Source organism: Phocoena phocoena, chromosome 1 (genome assembly GCF_963924675.1).
Source record: "Phocoena phocoena chromosome 1, mPhoPho1.1, whole genome shotgun sequence".
Lineage (NCBI taxonomy): Eukaryota > Metazoa > Chordata > Mammalia > Artiodactyla > Phocoenidae > Phocoena > Phocoena phocoena.
In genome coordinates, this window is record NC_089219.1 from 168,624,585 (window position 1) to 168,647,326 (window position 22,742).

Genomic DNA, 22,742 nt, shown 5'->3' on the forward strand with positions numbered 1-22,742 from the left:
TAGGAGATATTTAAAAATATCCCTCTGACTGCTCTTTAGAGAGAGGCTTACAGAATAAAGAGAAGACCAGCAAGGAGTTTGTTGCAATAAGAGATAATGAGGACTTTGTCTAGGGGGGAAGCACTGGTGCTAGAGAGAAGCAGACAGGTTGGAGATGTATTTGCACTTGCTAAGGGATGGGTATTAGAAACGAGAGAAGGAAAAGGGTCAAAGACTTCTTAGCTTTTAAGTTTGAGCAGCTGAGTGGATGGTCAGGCTATGGCTGAAATGTGCGTAGAAGGCAGAGGTTTGAGTGGACAAGTGGAGAGTTGTGTTTTTTACAGGTTAACTTCTGACACAATCAGACATTGAAATGGCGATGCCAAGTAGGCAGTTGGATATACGGGTCATAAGGTCAGGAGAGAGTTCCTGATTATCCATATAAATTTGGGAGGGAATGGTTAACTGTGGAATGTGTCATAGAATTCAAGAAAGGAGAAGGTCCATTGGATTTGACAACATAGAGCTAGGTCTTCATTGACTTTGAGAAGTTTAAGTGGAATGGTGAGGATGAAGGCCAGATTGGGGTGCATTTAAGAATAAATATTTCCACCCCCTACTTTCAAAGCTCAGCAACATAAGAACAGGAAATCCACTCACAGCATCTCCATTTTGACTCCAGTCCTGACCTCTTCACTAAACTTCTTACTCATTTTCGAACTACTGAACATTTCCCCCTGGGTATCCAAACTTAACAGATCCCAAACAGAATTCTTAATTTCCTCTCCTCACACTTGGTCCTCCTTTGCTCTTCTCTCTCGTCTTCGTCTGCTTTCGCCACCACCAAAAGCTTTTGAGTCGTCCTTGACTGTTCTCCTTTTGTCACACTCCTCATCCAGTCCACCTTTGTCTCTCCTACCCCCACAGTAGATCCTGAATCTGGCCGAGTCTCATCTCCATCGTTGGCAGCATGGCAGTCCATGCCACCATTGTCTTTTGCCTGAACTATCGAGGAGAAAGAAATCCTAACTGGTCTTCCTGCTTCCTTTCTTGATCTCTAAAATCCGTTCGCCAATTAGCAGCTAATTTTGAAATATAAGTCATGTTTTTGTCACTTCTCTGCTCACAACCTTATAGTGGCTTCCCATCTTATTCCTGATAAAACCCAACGGCCTTACGGTGGCATCCAAGGCCCGACATTGTCTGGTTTATGGTACCTTTTGACTTCACCTCCTGTAGAACTCTCCCCTCCTCACTGCCCTGTTCCACCACGCCGATCTCCTTACTGACCCTCAAATACAACAAGCATTCTCCCACTTTGCGGTCTTTGTAATTGTTGCCCTTTCTGCTTGGAAGGTTTTACCCAGCTAGTCACATGGCTCTCTCCCTCACTTCGTTCAGGTGTCTGTTCAAATATCATTTTGTCAAAGAGGCCTTCTTTAGCCAGTATAATAGACCTAGAAAATTATCCAGTGAGTTTGACTTTATGGAAATTTATATTAAGAAGAACCATACGGTGTTTGAAAGTGCGGAAAGACCTCAGTTGTTCAGGGAAAACCCTAAATAACAAGGTAGTAATAAATCCAGAAAAGAAAAATTCACATCTAAGGCAGTGTAATTACAGTAGGCAGCTTGTCTCAGAAGTGGGTTCTTTATAATGAGAACAGAGTGTGAATTTAATTTAAAAATTGAGATATGGTTATATTGGAAGAATATGGGGGGGAAAAGAGGGGCTGTATATATGCTACATCTTCATTTACCTTAAATCAATGAAAAATAGTGCTAAAATTGGTGAATCAAAAGACAGCAGTCCTCTAGAGCCCACCAATTTGCCACAATACAGAGAGCGGGACAGAATGTTAAATAATACCACAGGGATGCAGTCAGCAAAATCTAGACTGTAGGAAATTAGTGTCCAACAGCCTGGTTTCTTCAATGAATAGATTTCAAGAGATTTGGGCATGGGAGGGTAGAGGGGCAGAGAAAGACAGTAGGATTTTGGGCTGGTGTTGTATGCCCATTTGTTTGTGGTCCTTATGCTAAAACTCAGGTGTATTGTTTTTCTCTGACAATGATCAGCTCTTTTGGTGCAGACAGCAGAGAATGCAGAAAGTTTAGGTCAACCAAGGGTGAGATTGAGCCAGGTGAGTATGGGGAGGAAGAGGGGGACAGGGGAGTCGTGCAAGAGAGTGATTGTGATGGAACACAAATCAGAACCAGGTAAGAAACGAAGTGATCACATGAGTTACTGGATAAATAGTGTGAAAATGGTAGGAGTAATGTACTGAAACTCTTAATGAAATGCAGAATTATTACAGGGGATTACTAGAGTAATTAAGATGGAAAGCTAAGAGGTGGTGGTCAAAAGGTGGTACACTTAAAATCAAAGTTTCAAAAAATATATAGTTGATACTGACAGGATGCAAGGGATGGCATTGAAAGCGGATGCCCCTACTGGGTGAAGTAAGTCAGACAAAGACAAATATATGATATCGCTTATATGTAGAATCTAAAAAAATGGTACAAATGAACTTATTTACAAAACAAAAGAGTCACAGTTGTGAAAAACAAACTTGTGGTTACCGGAGCGTGGTGGGGAGGAGGGGGAGGGATAAATGGGGAGATTGGGACTGACATACACACAACCATATATAAAATCGATAACTAATCAGGACCTACTGTATAGCACAGGGAACTCTATTCCATACTCTGTAATGACCTATATGGGAAAAGAATCTGAAAAAGAGTGGATATATGTATATGTATAACTGATTCACCTTGCTGTACAGCAGAAACTGACACAACATTATAAATCAACTGTAGTCTAATAAAAATTTTTTAAAATTGCATTTGACATTATTAATAAAGATTGTCAGTTGTACTTATTATGTTTCAAAATGATATTGTGGCATACCTGGCTGATAACTTGAAAGTTCTGTAGTTATAAGAAATGACAAAGTGTTATTGAATTTCCTATATAATGAAAACAAAAAGTGGGTGACTTAAATTGTGGGAAGGAAGAGATCATTCGTGGCAAGGATGGAAAGAACTGGTCAACCATCTCTTTAGAATGGGTGAGAATAAATCCACTTAAAATTTTGGATCCATTTTGCTGGATAGCTTGTAGCCGTTTATACTCACACCTATAGTGTGTGGGAATATGAAGAGAGAGTATTGAAACTTAAATTTCAGTTTCTACGTGACATCATTCAGCCTTTGATGTTGTGCTGGTAGAATAAGGCAGAACTTATGCCAATTTTAATCATGTAGTAAAGACATTCTGTATGTTGAATCATGAATTCATTCATAAATATGAGACAGGCATTGTAATCTTTCAGAACAGTTCAGCTTTTGTAAGGATTATTTGATGACTTGAATCCCTAAATCCAGTAAGTTGTTTGCTTATGAACTCCCTAAAAGCATTTCCTTTACCAGGATTCTTCTTCAGGAGCAATGCAGTTTTTGGACCATTTGCATTCAAAGTCGAGGCAGTACACACATATGAAAATTAGAATAACTCATGTTCCATTCTGCAGTGTGTTTGTGTTCGGAAGCTGTCAACCGGGTATCTTCATGTACCAAGAGTACCCGAGTTGGAAGACGCTGCCCAAGGCCACACGTGTTGGAATCTAGCAGGATCTTTACTTTCTAGATCTCTAAGCTCACTACCCCCCTACTTCTCTCCCTGCCACCTGGTGCGTTTAAATGGCGCTGGCTTCTCTGCTGCCCCACACAGCATGTGGGCGTCAATATTCAGTCTGTCTACTTCTGTTCTTAGAGCCTTGGGGAAATGATCAGTACCTCTGCATTGTAAAAGCCTGGGGATTTCTGGACTACAGGGTATCAGTAGATGTTTGAAAGGGTTTATTTTCACTGTGTTGGGAAGGATATGGGAGTACAGGTGCTCTCCTACCTTTTTGATCGGGGTGTACGTCGGCAGCACTCTACAGCATGCAACGTCCCAGTACTTAATAAAATTTTTTTTCAAATGTAGATCCCCTTTGAGCCTGCACTTCTGTTCATGAGGATTTGCCATACAAATGAACTTATATATAGATATGCACAGATCTATCAAGGATATATGTTGCAGCATTATTTGTAGTGGCAAAAGGTGGGAAACAACATAAATGTCCATCAGAAGGTCAGATCAGTTATGGCATGGCCACACAGTGGAGTACTCTGAGTGATTGCCAAGAATGAGGCATGTCTCCTTGATATTTTATTAAATTAAAAAAAACAAGGCACACATAAGTTTATTTGGTGTGCTGTCATTTATGTGCATACAACATTTCTGGAAAGCAGCATAAGAAACTGTTTCAGTTGTTACCTTGAAGAAGTGAACTAATACCTAGAGATATTGGTGGACTCTATATATCTGTATCATTTGAATTTGTATGTTTAAAAAATTAATATTTAAATTTTGTAGTATTTTATAGCTTAGAGTAATTATAGGTGGCAACCTTAATATCTTTATGTTTTATGATATTGATCTTGTAGCTTTTGAAAATGACTTTTGTCTGTTAAATGAAACTCAGCAGTTAGCATCTTAGAATGGAGTTGAAATAAAAATCTGATAACCTAAAATGACAGTGTCATTTCAGTTCATTAAAATCATGTGTTGTTACTGCTGTTTTATCATTAGGTATTATGACTCTGTCCCCTTTTGATCAAATGAAGACTGCCTCCAATATAGGTGGATATAATGCAGCAATTAAAAACAGCCCACCCGCTATGTCTCAGTATATCACTGTAGGGTCCAATCCATTTACGGGCTTCTTCTATGCTTTAGAGGTAAGTGTTTCATCACTGATCTTGATTTTTCAACATATCTGCAAATTGGGATGGTAACATAGCCTTAGAAAGATTAAGCAGTTTACATTTCTACGTTTCAGTGTAAGCTAAAATTAGTCTCAACTCACTTTCTTCTAAATTCCTTAGATTAACTGAGAAGGTACTAAAGTCAGTGTAATACAAGCAGCCTTCTTTGTTTCTGATGCCCCGAATTCTTAGTTGAGTTGTCTTTAAATATTGGTGCAGTAATCAGAGGCTTAGTGATGTCAGCCCACCAGGGATTTGAGTAAATGAGGAATTGTAAAGACAGAGCAAGCCGCCAACTATAGTTGATAAAGTGGTGAAAATTGCTTCCTAAAATTGGGAAAAATTAGGTGTTAGATTTGGTATCTACTGTTGTTCGCTTAAACAGCACCCTTCTCAAAATGGTTCCAACCATCTTTTTGCTTTAATAAATACATTTTTAAAAAAAAGGGGGAGGGATAAATTAGGAGTTTGGGGTAAATATATACACACTCCTGTATATAATATAGATAACAAGGTCCTACTGTATAGCACAGGGCACTATATTCAATATCTTATAATAATGTATAATGGAAAAGAATCTGCAAAAGAAAAAAGTATATATATATATATATATATAGCTGAATCACTTTGCTATACACCTGAAACTAACACAACATTGTAAATCAACTGTACTTAAAAAATTTTTTGTATAATATGAAACATTTCTAAATAAAAACTGGTTTAAAAATGGGAAAAAAAAATAAGAGGGAAAAGGGCCGGTTGTATATGGATAAGAAATCAATAGCCCTGGTAGAAAAATGCCATTTTACTGTCCTAGTTTAATTTTTTTTCATTAATTACAATTTAAAGAGGGAAATCCTAAAGATAACTAAACTACTAGTGATTTTACTTTTCTTTTTCTTTTTTTAATTGGCCACGCCACATGGCTTGCGATATCTTAGTTCCCCGAACAGGGATCAAACCCGAGCCCCCTGCAGTGGAAGCACGGAGTTCTAACCACTGGACCACCAGGGGAGTCCCTTTTAAACTGTAGAGTTAAAACTTTTGATTATATTGCTACCTCCTACCTTTTTAAGGTACATCTCGTTTAGAAAATATATTTATCTGTCAGCTGTTGTTTTCTCTTTCAAATGTTCTGTTTTTCAGGGAAGCACGCAACCATTATTATCTCACGTTGCACTAGCAGTGGCAAGTAAACTCACTTCTGCTTTATTTAATGCTGCCAGGTAATTACATCACAATTTAAATGATCTAATTTGCATCTCACTAGGTTTTAACTTATATTTTGATAGTCTGCAGTTTAAAACTCTGGAAGCCCTGGTTTTAGTCTGAATTTGCTTTCTTTCCAGTGGTTGGCTTGGTTGGAAAAGCAAGCATGAAGAAGAAGCTGTCCAGAAGCAAAAACCCAAGGTTGAACCAGCTACCCCATTAGCTGTAAGGCAAGTCTGTCATGCTCTTCTCACATTTTAGTATTCTTAGGAATGCGCTCTTGAATTAATGGTCTTTTTGTGTGCTTAGCTGATTTGTTGATTTCCTGAGTCTTTGGAGCTTCTAAAAGTCATTAATGTGGGACTAATTTATATATATATATATATAAATTTATTTATTTTATTTGTTTATTTTTGGCTGCATTGGGTCTTTGTTGCTGTGCGCGGGCTTCCTCTAGTTGCGGTGAGCTGGGGCTACCCTTTTTCCTGGTGCACGGGCTTCTCATTGCAGTGGCTTCTCTTGTTGCGGAGCACGGGCTCTGGGTGCACGGGCTTCAGTAGTGGTGGCACGTGGGCTCAGTAGTTGTGGCTCACAGGCTCTAGAGCACAGGCTCAGTAGTTGTGGTGCACAGGCCTGGTTGCTCTGCGGCATGTGGGATCTTCCTGGACCGGGGCTCGAACCCGTGTTCCCTGCATTGGCAGGCGATTCTTAACCACTGCGCCACCTGGGAAGCCCAATGTGGGACTAGTTTTTTCCACCAGAATGTAAAGTCCACGAGGACAGTGTTTCTTGCCTCTTTTATCACAGCCGTCTCCCTGTCATGTAGTGGGGGCTCAATATGTATGTGTTGAGCGTGCTCTTCTACAAACACCTGTACACTTAGCTTAAGTTGCAGGCAAATTGGTTTTTTGATAGCTGTTGGATTTCTTTCTGTAAAAAGTTTAGTTTGTCATTAAGCTGTAGAAACACAAAAAAGACTTAGTGATTTCTTTAAAAAATAAATAAATAAAAATGGGGGGTCCCATGCATCCAAGCACTCTTCAACATGCTGGCTTGTGCTTCCTTGCTTGCTTCAGCAGTGCTGTAGGATATTGAGTGGATTCGTCAGGTTTTGTGGGGAGTGAGTATGATTTTTGCCTGATTCTGTTTTTAAATCATTTTTTATTACCCAATAGAAAGGGAAATAGAAACCTCCCCCCCCTTTTTTTAGATGTTCTTCAACTAAAGAGATATAACTAATTATCTGTTATTAAAATTGATTAAAGATTATCTTCCAGGGTTTTTTCCATCTTAAAGTATGTTATAACACATCACATTTTCTAAGGTCGCCCAGGAATCAAGAAATAAGCCAAATGGCCCTTATGCATCCAAAGAGATGTAACGAAGTTTGAGTACTTTGTCTCAGGGACTTTTTTCAAAATGAGCTCTTCTGGTCCTTTCTCAGTACCTCTTTACTTTTATTTTACTCACAGTTCTAATAAGATTGATAATAGACCAAGAGCAGTTTACAGATAACTATTTAGAAGAAGGAACGTTCTTGTACCTGCACTGGTATCAGCAAGATATGATATCTAGAAAAAAAAAAGAGAATAGATCAGAAATCAGAACTACACAGATGCCTGTGTAGGAGCAGAGTATTCTAAAATCTAGTTGGTTGTGAGGGTGTTGTTTCCTATGATGTATCACTTAATCAAGGGAATCTAGTTGTACTTGAGACTCTCTGAAAATAGGTTGTGGATATCTATATAGAAAATCTCTGAAATAAAACCTAGGTGTTTTAATTTTGTAATAGAAGAAATTTCCTTATGCATTTTGTATTGCAAAATGTGGTGTAATCAGTTAATAAATTAGGTGTTAATCCATAGAAAGTTCATATTTCTTTATATAAAGACAGATTCAGCCTATTTTGTCAATGCATTTCATTATTCTTTTATGTATTTCTAGATTGCACTTTGATTTGAGCTTTCTGTTTTCTTTCACATATCAGGTTTGGACTTCCAGATTCCAGACGCCATGGTGAAAGTATATGTCTGTCTCCATGTAACACGCTGGCAGCAGTAACAGATGATTTTGGCAGAATTATTTTGTTGGACGTCGCTAGAGGAATTGCAATACGCATGTGGAAAGGTACTTTCTTACAAAAATCCAGAAAAAATAGTTAATTTGCTTTCTACCCCAGCAGTTAGACGGTGTTATCCTTCTTCAGCTTCTGGTTGATAACAGTGTTTAATTCTTTACGTTTATGCTTTTTGTTTGTTTGTTTAAACCATAAACTCAGATCAGCAACACTTGATCCAGTAGTCTAACTGATATATCCTTCAAGTTTGACCAACTCAGGCACTTTTAACCTCTTCCTTACATACCTGTTTTCAGTTCTCACTGTCATTGTCAATTCCTGAATTCAGTTTCTTGCCCCCTCGAATGCCAAGTCAAGTCTTTCAGATTTAAGATGGCAAAACCTAGCAAAATTCATTTTTTTCTCATTTGACTTCCATATCTATGTGCTTGGGTCAGTTCACTTAAGTGTCTCAGTAACTTTGTCAGTTAGAAGTTGCATTTAGTGGCAAACAATAGAGCCAAGTACAGGGTTGATATGGTGTCACTGTGATGTCCTCAGGAACTCAGTCTCCTTCCATGTAGCTTCCCCATGCAAAGTTACCTCATGGTTCAAATGGCTGCTGAAGGTGTAGCCTTTTTATCTGCATCCCAGGAAGGAAGAAAGGGAAAGGAAGACTGCCAATTTAGTCTACTTTGAAGATACTTTCTGAAGTCTTGCCAAGCTTTTTCTGCAATACATTAGCCAGGACTTAGTCACGTGGACAAACTTAACTATAAGGGAGACTTGAAAATATCTGGGCACGTTGTCAACCTGAGTAAAATAAAATCTCCTTGACCAAGGAGGAGGGACGAATGCATTGTCTGAAGTTACCTGGAATAGCAACATGTCAGCTCAGACCACTGGTTAGAAATCACAATTTTGGTGCAATCTGGTCTGTTTTTAGCATTGTGAGGAATAATGGATTTGAGGGCATTAAATTACTGTGGACCAGACTGAGGCCACTATTAACCTTCTTGCCAGAGAGTTCCTGCAGTGTTTACCTGCCACATGTTTAAGTGTCTTTAGAAATAGGTTTTAATGCTGCAGATACATCATTTCTCCCTGAAATGGTGTTTGTCTTCTGAAACAACATCAAGGGTATGTTCTCAGCAAGACTTTTCCAGAATATATACCAGCTGGTCCAAATCCCCTGTGGCGATCTTATCGCTGCCATTGTTGCCTGTCCTTCTGCAGCTGGTGCAGTCTGTCGTTTTCCTCCCTGTACTGGAAAGAGAGGGATCAGTTGCCTGTGAGAGGGGCTGCCCTCAAGTGGAAGAGGTGTCAGCTGCATCTTTCTTCTCACAAGCCGGAGCTGTTTCCCATCGCTCTGCAGCCCATGTTTTCCCTCTGTCTGCACATCACCAAGGGACTTGAATAGCAGGGAACCAATTTGATCTTTTTCTTATATTTTAATTGTATTTTTAAGTCTGAACCTGATAACCTCCCCAGAATTTTTTAAAAAGAGAGAGGGAGGGGAATGAGATGAGGGAAGGGTGCTCACGAAGCCTCCGGGATAACTGTTTTTTTCTTAAAGAAAAAAAAGTGATCAGAAGCAAATATAGCAAAATCTGAAGTTTTAATAAGACTTGGTGATTTAGTATTATCATAATTATTATCTTCTTTTCTGTTTAATGTATTTCATAATAAAAAGATAATGTACTTTTTTTTAACATCTTTATTGGACTATAATTGCTTCCCAATAGTGTGTTAGTTTCTGCTTTATAACAAAGTGAATCAGTTATACATATACATATGTCCCCATATCTCTTCCCTCTTGCGTCTCCCTCTATCCCACCCGATAATGTACTTTTTTTTTTAATTTTTTTTTGCGATACGCGGGCCTCTCACTGTTGTGGCCTTTCCCGTTGCGGAGCACAGGCTCCGGACGCGCAGGCTTAGCGGCCATGGCTCACGGGCCCAGCCGCTCCACTGTATGTGGGATCTTCCCGGACCGGGGCACGAACCCGTGTCCCCTGCATCGGCAGGCGGACTCTCAACCACTGCGCCACCAGAGAAGCCCCCGATAATGTACTTTTACAGCTTTTCTTAAGGCTCCCCGCCCCGCCGCCAGAAGCATCCCAGAGTGCTTCTGGAGGCTACTGCTAAACCTAGATGACATAACTAAGTAGCTTTCCTTTCCTCTGTCTCCAAGGGTATCGAGATGCACAGACTGGTTGGATCCAAATTGTAGAGGACCTCCACGAAAGAGTGCCAGAAAAGGTGGACTTTTCCCCCTTTGGAAGTCCTCAGGGTCCAAGTCGAGTAGCTCAGTTCCTTGTGATCTATGCACCGCGGAGGGGCATTTTAGAAGTGTGGAGCACACAGCAGGGCCCTAGAGTAGGCGCTTTCAACGTGGGAAAGCACTGCAGGTAAGCTGCAAACGCCGGGCCTTTTCCTGGTTACAGAAAGGAATGCTTTTGTTAGAGTAAAGCTTTTATTAAAGCTACTTATTAGATTACAAGTTGTTTGAGAATTGAAATGTCCTTTATTATGTTTTTTTCCTGCGAGTGCCTGGTATATAATTAAGGATTAAGTATTTAATAGCAAAGGAATCTGATTGAAGAGGCCGTGATATGCTACTGAATTAAAGTCAGCTTTGGTGCTGTCATTTGTCCCCAGCCCTTACTTACACTGTGGAGGCTCAGAAGGAAAGATTCTTTCCAGTTCCCCTGGTGATGATGTTGAGTGAGGTGAATGCTTTGTTTACCACTGCAGCTTAGGCCTGATTGTGTTCATTTAATTTTCTAGCACATTTTAACAAGGTATAAGAACCCTGCTAGTTGGGTCCTGCTTTACTTATGTTTTTGGTCTCAGTGTGTATTTGCCTTACTAATGCTTCTGAATTGATAATAATGTAGGGGTCCCAAGCTGTAATAATAGCACCTTTTAACATTTTTCCTTTCTCTAAGATTTTTACCATATTGGTATGTGATTTCCTCAGGCTTCTGTATCCTGGCTATAAAATAATGGGCTTAAATAACGTTACCAGTCAGAATTGGCAGCCGCAGACTTACCAGATCTGTCTGGTTGATCCAGTGTCTGGAAGTGTGAAAACAGTAAATGTCCCTTTCCATTTAGCATTGAGGTAAGTTGTATCACGTGCCAGCTTACTTATGTCCCTCTGCTAACTTTTCCTGGTCCTTTATTTGCTACTTGTTTTACTTTGTTTCATAGCTATCATTTTGTTCTCTTTTCGGATTAGACTGATAACCTTTAAAGTTAAATAGGAAGAATAGCAAGGAAAAAGAAATCTGGAGTGTGTCAGAATTAGAAGGAAAACAGTTTCACATTCTGTAAGAATTTGTTGTATTTATTGTTTTAGTGATAAGAAGAGTGAACGAGCCAAGGACATGCACTTAGTGAAGAAACTGGGAGCCTTACTGAAAGCAAAATCTCCCAATCTTGGTAGGTGTCCTTCAATAGAAATGAAGCAAACTGTTATGTCATTTTTTAAAATTAATAGAATATTCTAAATGGAACAATCAAAACACTTCAGTGCATTTATGAGCTATTTCAACTCCTTTTTGGAATGAGGTGAGGTACAAGTAATCATGTGTAGTGTTTTACTGGAATTACTCTGGAGGATGAAATGTGCCATCGGGGGAGTATTAAAATTGGTAACAATAAAACAATAATTTCCGCGAGAACCCAGAAATCCTTTAGACTGACTGATATTGCAAATACATGATTTTTTCTTTCAGAATAAAGTTTAACTGTCATAAAAGTGAAAATCTTACTTTGGTTAATTTTCTTTCCAGACTTGATTGAAACAGAAATAAAGGAATTAATTCTCGATATTAAGTACCCTGCAACCAAAAAACAAGTAAGTGTATATAATAAATGAACTTTCATGCTGAGTAGCTAGTACATATCCTTCTTAACAAAATCTTTTTCTTCCTATTTCCCTCCAAACATGACAGGCTAAAATCTTCCTTTGTGTTTTCATTCCTGTTCATCCTTTTTTATATTCCCATGTGGAAGCTTCTATTGTTTCTTTTTTTCTCTCTTCTTTTTTTAATTAAGTAATATTACCATACGCGGAAGCACATGTGTGTTATACACATAAACAAACCCATACATAACGTATATTCAAATTAAATAATAATAAGACAACGACGTGTATGACCACCCACCTTAGGAAGCAGAATGTTACCAGGAAGTCTGAAGAGCCCTGCACGTCCCTCCTCCATCCCATCCCCTTCTCCCATCCCTAAGGTAACCAGTCTTCAGAATTTTGTGTTCCTTTCTCTTTTGCTTTTCTTTACAGATACAGCATTTCTGTATGGCTCCTTTAAAACATATTGATGCATTTTCTGCTTTTTTGGAACTTTATCTGAATGGGGTCATGCCCTGTCTTCTTCTGTGACTTACTTCTTCCTTCAGCATCGTGTTTCTGGGACTCACCCACGTTGCTGCCTGCAGCTGCAGTTGACTCATGTACTGTGCTATATGAATTCCGCTCTGTGACTGCCATTTGTTTGTTCACTCTCCTGTCAGTGGACAGCTAGCTCGTTTCTAGTTTTTTGCTATTAACAACAATGATAGTGTGCTTATCCTTGTACATTTTTGCTGGTGCACATGTGTAAGAGTGGAATTGCTAGGTATGAGCTTTGGCTGTACTCGTTGATGATGAATTGCTTCTCAAAGTACTAACTGACATTCGCATTTATACTGTGGAAGAGGCCTTGTAGCTCCACAGCCTCTGCCTCTCATGATATAGTCAGACTGGTTACCTTTTCCAGGCTCCTGCTTATAATACGGTAACTCATTATATTACTCCTACTCTCCTCCTATCCAAGTCCCTCATAATGCTGCTCAGGTTCTAATTATAAATTCTTACCTGACACATCAATCCTCATGGATGCCTCTGAACTCTACTTTTTTTTTTTTAAGATTTTTACGAAATGTTCTTAATTTATTTATTTTTGCTGTGTTGGGTCTTCGTTTCTGTGCGAGGGCTTTCTCCAGTTGTGGCAACCGGGGGCCACTCTTCATCGCGGTGCGCAGGCCTCTCAGTGTCACGGCCTCTCTTGTTGAGGAGCACAAGCTCCAGGCGCGCAGGCTCAGTAGTTGTGGCTCACGGGCCTAGTTGCTCTGTGGCATGTGGGATCCTCCCAGGCCAGGGCTCGAACCCGTGTCCCCTGCATTAGCAGGCAGATTCTCAACCACTGCGCCACCAGGGAAGCCCTGAACTCTACTTTTAATCAGAAGCAGAGAGCTAATGACTATAATCGTCCCTCAGTATCCTCGGGGGCATTGATTTCAGGACCCCTGTGATACCTACATCTCAGGATGCTCAAGTCCCTTATATAAAATGGTGTAATATTTGCATATAACCTAGGTACATTCTCTTGTATACTTTAAATCCTCTCTAGATTACCTGTAATACCTAACACAAGGTAAGTGCTATGTAAACAGTTGTAAATACAATATAAGTGCAATGTAAATAGTTGCAAGTGTGTGGCAAATTCAAGTTTTGCTTTTTGGAACTTTGTGGAATTTTTTCTTTCCAAATATTTTCAATCCATGGTTGGTTGAATCTGCAGATGCGGAACCTATGGATACAGAGGGCCGACTATGCTTGTTTTCTAATTCTTTCGTGTATATTAGTCAAGCTCCCCAACTATTTCCTCTTTACCTCTTTTAAGCTCCTTCAAACAGGGACCTTACCAAGTACGTCATTTTCATAATGCACAGCATCTAAAGTAGTGGGATGAGTTAGTGAATGCTAATTTCTCTCTATCCCTCTTATTCTACTGTGACAGTCTTTTTTTTTTTTAACATCTTTATTGGAGTATAATTGCTTTACAATGGTGTGTTAGTTTCTGCTGTATAACAAAGTGAATCAGCTCTACATATACATATATCCCCATATCCCCTCCCTCTTGCGTCTCCCTCCCAGCCTCCCTATCCCACCCCTCTAGGTGGTCACAAAGCACCGAGCTGATCTCCCCGAGCTATGCAGCTGCTTCCCACTAGCTATCTATTTTACATTTGGTAGTGTATATATGTCCATGCCACTCTCTCACTTCGGCAGTCATTTTTTAAAAACGCTGTTTATCGTCTTATTGTACAACAGGCAAGTCTCTGACTTTTAATTGAGTTTTCCATTCCACTGACAGCACTCATGGGCACTCATCTTCCTCAGGGCAGCCTCCGTTATTAAAGGGACTCTTGTGAGAAGGTGGGCATGTGGAGAGGCAGTTTAGGGCATCGGTCGTGGAAAGGAAGCTCATAACCCACACAGTTCCATTTTGATACCATCTTTCTTATCTTACATCGTGGAACAACGAAATTGGGAAACTTCAGCATAGTGCAAACTGTCTTCTTGATTTTTTTTTGTTTTACTCTGCTACTGAGTTTTGTATGAAGCTATGAATTTTATTAAAAATACTAGACAACCTAACAGTGCAAGTTGTGTATTGTTTTACAACAGTTAAAGGGGAAAGGAAACGAGTTTAGACTTTGGAAGACTGAATAATAGGACAGTGAGCCAGCTGCTAGCTTGTGTGATAGTAGACAGAACAGAGGCAGATGACATTTTCCAGGGTATTCGCCTCTTTTGGTCACTTTCTTTATATCCTCCACCCAGTTGCCTCATCATAGGCCGGACCAACCTCTTGAGCCGCCCATTTCTCCTCCACAGACACACAGAGTTGTTGTGTTACAATCTGATATTTGTCTCATGCCACATTCTTAGCCTTACCTTTTAGACTATCTAATCTCATCAGTCAAAATCCAATTTAACGTGCTGATATGAACAGATAAGTAGGAACTTCAGGTGCTGTGTCTGACCCATGTGTGATTCTGATTGTTGCTTCTTTAGGCATGAAGAGGGATTTTGGAACTGATGATAACCACTCTTAAATATCTACTAGTGGGTAGGAAGCGGGTAGGTGGGGAGTGTGTGTGTGTATATATATATATACACATACATATCTAGCATGGCCTGTGGATTCAGCCAGCCATGCTCAAGTGCAGTAATATAGCAGTAATTAAGTTATTGTCTGCTTTTATTATTGACATGACAATGACAGTGTCTGCTTTTCATTTATACCTATAGAGTATGGACTTATTCAGACTCTTACTGGTGAATACCTTTATCTGTGTTTCTGTTTTGTCTTGGCCATTCTGTTGAACATCAGTTGCCTTCTAAGTTGTTTCATTCTCAGTCTGGACTTTCTGTCATTGTACCATGTTTGGCATGACATGAAGTTGATTACATAGTACTTATGATGCAACTTTAACTCTCAGGTAAGTATAATAAAACATCTTAAAAATGGAGCTTCCCTTTGAAACTTGGGGTAGTGAAAGTACAGGCATAAGTGTAAAATTTAAAGAACAAAATCATTGCCTTCTAATTATGAGAATTGCTCCATATCTTTCTTCTAGGCATTGGAAAGCATTTTGGCAAGCATACGTTTACCATTTTCCTGCCTTAGAAACATCACTCAGACGTTAATGGACACTTTACAGAATCAAGGTAATAGGATTTGTACTGACTGCAGGTGATGGTCTCATCTCAAATTTTATAACTCTGACGATAGAAAGTATTAACTGCTTATGATGCCATCATGTTACTGTATTTTTTAATTAATTAATTTTTAAGTTTCCGGCCAGGCCGAACGGCTTGTGGGATCTTAGTTCCCTGACCAGGGATCGAACCTGAGCCCTCAGCAGTGAAAACGCAGAGTCCTAACCCCTGGACTGCCAGGGAATTCCCCATCATGTTACTTTAATGTGGAAATAATATATAAGAAAGAAGGAAACTTATTTCATACCTTTAGTATTGGGACTTTTTAATTCCTGTTGCTGTTTTAATTCCCTGTATGCTGTTGATCTTCCTCTGAGCTTTCTCTGAATATGTTGCCTCTGTTTCTTACTGTAAATAGTTTTTTCGTTTGACTCCATCTACTGGGAGGAAAGATATCAGTATAGAATGATGGGAAGTGATTATTGTGGTAATAGCTGTAGAGCGTTGTGAAAGCCATTTGCAGGAGGGGGACGAGATGACTGGTGGTAAGCAAAAAACAGCCAGGTTCTCTTGCTGCCATTATGTCTTATTTAACTTTAAGTAATGTTGTTTTGACTATGATAATGATTTTTAAAAATTCTAGGCTTTGATTTATGTTTTGTTAGTGTATGGAATCCACAGTCTTTCATCCATGTCCCTCATGAACTGTGCTAGGGCTTCCAAAATCACAGACTATGATTACATGACCGGTTCTGAGTTTTCTGGTTGTTTTTTACTGTTCAGAATGTATTTGTCTGGAAAAGAATTACATCTGTAACTGTGGGTTTGTAACTCCACATTCTGTCCAGCCGAGCTAGAAAAATTTAATTTATTCTGAATTCCTAACATCATTTAAAAATGTAGTGTGTGATGCAGTGACTTCTTCTAGTCATGACTTTTTGCTTGTTGTGTAAATATGAAACCAGCTGTGTATTTAATTACATTTAAGCCAACTTAGAGTCGCTTAATAGATAAGTCGTAACATGCTGTTTCAGGACTTTAAGCATCCTAATTTTGAGAATTTTTTTTTTTTCCAACACATATGTAAAGCTGACTCTTGGTAAATAGTGAACTTCTGTAATGCATACAGCTTGTTAGAAATACCTCTTTCAAAAAGTAGAGTGCACTGATAAAGTCCCCCTATCCCATCCTAAGGCCTTAAAAAATATCAAAATTTATTAAGTTAAAAATTACCTTGCACTAGGCTGGGAGTAAACCATACACCATTGTCAAGAGTTCTGTAACATCACTAGTTCCAAGTTCTACCCATAAATGAGACTCCTAAAAATGTCAAGTGTTTAGTATGCTAAGTTTTATTATGGCTGTAAGAACTTGGACAGTCTTCCATGTTACTATATCCCATATCAGAGTTCTTGGGAGTTTTCAGTGTCTGCCTTTTTAGAGAATAAGTATTCATTTGTATTAGAAATAAATATTTAAATTATCATATGTATTATACAGAGAGTATTTTTCCATCACTAAGCTTGAAAAAAAACCTGATTGATGGAGGATATTAAGTGGAATTCTACTTTTTGCCAGCCTTTCTTGAGGATACCTCTGTCACAATCCACATTTTCTGGTCGAATTATAATATCTTTGACCATGATAATAAGAAGAGGCAGGCAACTTTCTATTTGTCCTTCCTCAGGGTGTGAGCATAATAGACAACATATGATTGACAGGGTGAGGGAGAACATTTTCAAACCTGTTTCCAAATCATTTATTTAAATTTGAGTACTAGACTAAAATATTTCTTCTGTCTTTCTTTTTTTTTTTTTAACGTCCTCTTCTATTAGAGCACCTTATTTCATTAAAAAATTTAGACATTTTGCCATGATGGGAAAAATTATTTTTGCCTTCTTAATCCATTATAGCTTAAGCATCCCAATATTTAATAAAACAGAACATCAAAGAATTATGTAATATTAAGAGATTTAATGAAAGAAAGGCCTTTTTTATCAGTCTGTTAAATATATCTCTTTATTTTTTCCTTCTACCTTATAGAGCTTGAGTGTGTTGATGAAGGATTGCTACAGTTTTGTGCCAATAAATTGAAATTACTCCATCTTTATGAGTCTGTCAGTCAATTAAATTCCATTGATTTTCATTCAGACACGCCATTCTCTGATAATGTGAGTAATCCCATTATTCATTATACAAAATAATCTCTTTGATGATTTTCTATTTTTTTAATTGGTAGTAAAGAAGTAGAATATTAAGGTTTTGGGTTTTTTAGGTGTAAAAAAACAGTATTTTCTTTATAAGGCCTTCTGCTGGCTTTCCGTGCCTTGGTGCTAAATTTATATTATTTAGGCTAGAATATTGAACTTATTGTTAATCCATTTTTAATACCTAGAAGCATTCGGTTTTCCTTATTTTTTAAGGTTACTTCTTACAATACAACTTCTTCTGGACAGGGTTTGCCAATTGAAATATATGCAGTTTACTGAAGTAGCAAAATTTTAATTTCTTTTAAAGAAAAAAAAAGATTCTGCCAAACAGAAGAGACCAGCTTTTCTGTGTTGTTAGCAAGCTCATACTACTCTGTTGTTTCCTATGTAATGAAATACATTTAAAAAAATATTTTATCGTACGTCAGAGTGTTTAAAGTAATTGTAAAAAATGTTCTGTGTTTTTATTCTATGAAACGTAAAAAACTGATAGCACCTTGTCATCTCTGTTACAGTGCAGTGTTGCTCATTTCTGAGGAGAGTATACACAATTCTTACTTTCCATCTAGAGAAATCGCATTTCTCCTGATAGAGAATAGAGAGAAATATTGTCCTCTCTTCCCTCGACTACTATGTGACCTTGGGCAGGTTGCCTGGCATCAGGGCCTCATGTCTTTTATTTGTCTAAAGGAAAATTATTAAGGTGATTTTAGTGATTTTTCAAGTCACTGGTAATGCTTTTATAAAACTCATCTGGTGTATCTGAAAGTTAATTGAGTTTTAAAGTGGATGCCTTTTATTGTAAATCCACGTACACGAATAAAAATTTTTAGACAGAAAAATGAGAGAAGGTTTTCCCTTTGTATTGGAAATAACCTACAAGTCCTAACATCTTTTTTTATCTTTGGGGTTCTAGATGGATTTTATAAAGCATTTTAACAATCCTCACAGTAATATTCTGTGAGCGCCATTATAAATGACAAAGCCATTTTTCAGGAGCTTTTGTTTTGCTATCTATTTCACCAATAGAGAAAAATCATTTCAAGCAACAGAAAAGTTCAAGTTGATTAAGTTATGTCTATAGGATTGCCTGGACATTTCATAGATTCTTCAATGCCTAAATTTTTTTTAATCAAATCAAAACTATCTCTCTTGAACCCTGCAAAAGAAACTTAAATATATGGCATTAATAATCCCTTGTAGAATTCATTTCCACTTGATAGCCCCAAAAGAGTGTGCAAAAGAATTATAAACGTTTAAAAATCAGTTGACAGATTGTTCTTTTTTATTATTTTTTTATCTTTAAAATGCTTTTAAAGAATTAAAACCGTATTTTGCTGTAGACTTATTTGGATCCTTAAAAAAGCATGCAGTCAACTTCTAGGCTGAATGGCTAATTTTGTACATACAAAACTAAAATTCAAATCTAAACTAATTCATTTTTGCTGTCTGTAGGACATAGTTCATATAAGTTTGGTATAGCATTGAACCACCTGTGTGTATTCCATAGCATTTTGCAGTTTACTGCTTGTTCTTAAAACAACATCCATAAGTAAATAAATAACAAAACTGCTCTTGTTTAAAAATGCAGCTTTAATCATGTAGCATGAGGGGAAGAAAGTTTTGCTTGCTATGGCGAATGTGTGTGTGTGTGTGTCTGTGTGTGTATGTGTACACTTGTCCCTAGTTTAGAAGAATAATAGTAGATCAAGAGATGTTTCTGCACATAAGGTATGTAAAAACAGTTTGAAAGGCTGGCAGGTTGTATCTCTGCAGCCCCAAGAGCCACATAGAGGATTTATATGTAAATACAGTGAAGACTGTTTTCCACTGCTTTTATTTTATAATGTTTATGCTGCTTAATAAACAAGCATTAAATTTCAAATAGTTCTTTAGTTTCCTCGGCATCACAAGAGTTGGCAGTTGACACCCTTTTAATATTTTTTTTTTCAGCAGAGAAAGGTTCATTGCAGGGCCGAGCCAGGAGAACAGGTGGCTCATGCTGAAAAACCCCGAACTCCCCAATGGTTTGGGGGGAAAAACTTAAATTTCTTTTCTGATTAAGCAATAATCCATGTTTATTAAAATTTAGACATTTTAGAAGAGTATAATCTCAAGAAACTTTCTAAAAGTGGTACTTTCAGTAATATGTAGTATTTCAAGATTAGTTTATTTAAATAACCTCCTACTTATGAATTGAGAGTAAAGTTTTAAGCAGAGCACATCATAGCTATGACATTAATTCAAAAGTCATCATCTTTTGCTTAGTCTTGCATTTCATTTCAGATGGTAGTGTTGACACTTACGGAAGAGTCATAGAAAGAGACATGGTCTATTCAGAACTTTTTTTTTTCTCCCCTATATTTAAGGACTTGGCTGTGTTACTAAGGCTTGATGAAAAAGAACTTCTTAAGCTCCAGGCGTTGTTAGAGAAGTATAAACAAGAGAACAGCAGGACTGCTGTCCGATTTTCTGATGATAAGGATGGTGTGTTGCCTGTGAAAACATTTCTGGAATATTTAGACTACGAGAAAGATGTGATCAACTTAAAGAAGATAAGTGAAGAGGACCGTGTGGCTTTAGGTAGGTAGAATGAGAAATTGCTCTTTGAATCCTCCCTATTCTAGATGAAAGCCTGGGAGGAGCTTATAGCATCTCAGAGATTGAGTTTGTTTTGAAATTAATTAACCAAAGAATTTAATGTGTGTTTTACAGTCAACAGAAGATCCTCTGGACAGGTAGGCACTATGTCATAAAAGTTGTTCTGAATTAGTAAGTACGCTCAGGAGACAGTGTCAGACATGTAATGATTTGCCTTCTGCTTTAATCACTTAAGCCAGTTAAACCACTGATTTCTCTTCTTTCCTGTTGTTTTGCTCCTCTGGGGATCTAGGTTGCAATTCAGGAAGATTGTGAGTCCAGATGGTAAGTGGTCACTGATTGACGTGTCTTGATTTTGTTTTACCAGGCAGTTTCTTCTTTTGGAAGTGCTTATGTGGAGAAAGCTCCACTGAGGATATGTGTCACGCTCTGGAGTCAGCTGGACTTAGCCCCCAGCTGTTGTTGGTAAGGTTTCTTCTTTCTGGATGCTCTTCCTTGCTACTGTCACCCAGACGTGTCAGTCTCTCTCTTTTTTTTTTTTTAACCATGGTCTAAAGCATATCATAGAACATACATGAAAACTTTCTAAAAATGATCAAGGATATTTATAATCACCGTATTTAATTGAATAATATTACCTTACTTTTCTCATTCTCTGTAAGTTATAACCAGCATATTCCGGGGTGGGCCTAGAATAAATGTAGAATCTGTCACGTATGCACGCATTTACAATGGACTGTGATCTTCAGCAAAAACGTTCATATTAGAACTAAAAAGATCTTTTCTGGAGAACAAAATGAAGTTCCCTTAAAGCATTATAGAATTATCAAACACTCCCAGACTCTGAATATATATTAGGAATTAATGTCTGTGCTATAACAAATGCAAATAAAGGAATCGTCCAATGGAAAAACTACAACACTAAATTTTCACCCTTTCTGAAAAGGGCAGGGGAGTTAGCCCACCATCACCGCCCTGCCCTCTACCACCTCTCACATGTACACATACACATACTCTGTCACAGCCCCACACACACATCTTAAATTTTGGCCAGGATTTGGGCATTCCACCTCTATGAACTTGTTGACTGTGTTAACGTATTGTTTTAATTGAACATGCAAGCCCTTTAAAAAGGGATTCTGTTCTACCTCACTCTGCAGTGTATATGTCAGGAAGGAAAGCAGTTAAAGATACACATGGTTGCGCGTGGAGGTCCATAGCTGCTTTATTCATACTAGCCAAACACTGAAAACTACTCAGTGCCCTTCAGTGGGTGAATGGATAAACAAACGGTGACACATCCTTACCGTGGAACACTCCTCAGCAACAAGAAGGAATGAACTCTTGCTACAAGCAATAGCTTGAATAAACAAGGAAAATATGCAGATAGAAAAAAGCCAATCTTAAAAAGATACATACTACGTGATTTTATTTTCTTTATAAAATAACACAGTTGTAGAGAGAGAGGACAGATTAGTGGTTGCCAAGGGTTAGGGATGAGTGTAGGGGAGGAGACGGATGTGGCTATAAAGAGTTAATAGGAGGGAGTCTTGTGCCATTGGTAGAGTCGAGTGTCTTGATCGTGGTGATGGTCATGTATGCGGTGCTACACGTGATAAAATTGCATGATGCAAAACGAGTGCCTGTATTACCGGTGAAACGTGTGTCAGCTTTATGGATTTTACAAATGGCAGTTTCTTGGCGTTGTGTAGGATGTGAACATTAGGGGAGACTGTGGGAAGGGCGCACGGGACCTCCGTGTGCATTCCTTTGTGCCACCAGTGAATCTATAATTACTTCAAAATAAAAAGTTAAAAAGAAAGGAGACAAGTATTACCTATCACTCAAAATTGTGATGCTTAAATAGAGGAACACAGAATACTACTTATTTTCCATTGTGTTTAATCAATTTCATTTAAATTTGTTGTCTACATTAAATCGGGGTTAGAGAAACACCTGGAAAAAACAAACCTCACACCTTTACCTCAAGCCATATATAAAATTTAAGTCAAAATGGAACATAAGGGCTTCCCTGGTGGCGCAGTGGTTGAGAGTCCGCCTGCCGATGCAGGGGACACGGGTTCGTGCCCCGGTCTGGGAAGATCCCACATGCCGCGGAGCGGCTGGGCCCGTGAGCCATGGCTGCTGAGCCTGCGCGTCCGGAGCCTGTGCTCCGCAATGGGAGAGACCACAACAGTGAGAGGCCCAGGTACCGAAAAAAAAAAAAAAAAAATGGAACATAAATATGAGGTAACACTAACAAAACTTATAGAAGAAAACACCAGAGAAAGCTTGGTTTAGGCAAAGGTTTCGTAGGGTACAAAAAGCATGAACTGTAAAAGAAAAATATTGA

General features: G+C 38.4%; 1 protein-coding gene across 1 annotated transcript in view; it reads left to right on the top strand.

The window, feature by feature from the left end:
- Positions 1–22,742, top strand: part of RAB3GAP2 (RAB3 GTPase activating non-catalytic protein subunit 2) — an 84,340-nt gene that overhangs the window by 41,861 nt on the left and 19,737 nt on the right. The window contains exons 10-21 of the mRNA XM_065885903.1: positions 4,622–4,770; positions 5,944–6,023; positions 6,147–6,236; positions 7,994–8,133; positions 10,257–10,473; positions 11,046–11,189; positions 11,427–11,509; positions 11,863–11,927; positions 15,497–15,587; positions 17,622–17,749; positions 20,158–20,371; positions 20,757–20,854. Of these exons, the coding sequence (XP_065741975.1) occupies positions 4,622–4,770; positions 5,944–6,023; positions 6,147–6,236; positions 7,994–8,133; positions 10,257–10,473; positions 11,046–11,189; positions 11,427–11,509; positions 11,863–11,927; positions 15,497–15,587; positions 17,622–17,749; positions 20,158–20,371; positions 20,757–20,854 (1,499 nt within the window). The remainder of the gene's footprint in view (positions 1–4,621; positions 4,771–5,943; positions 6,024–6,146; positions 6,237–7,993; positions 8,134–10,256; positions 10,474–11,045; positions 11,190–11,426; positions 11,510–11,862; positions 11,928–15,496; positions 15,588–17,621; positions 17,750–20,157; positions 20,372–20,756; positions 20,855–22,742) is intronic.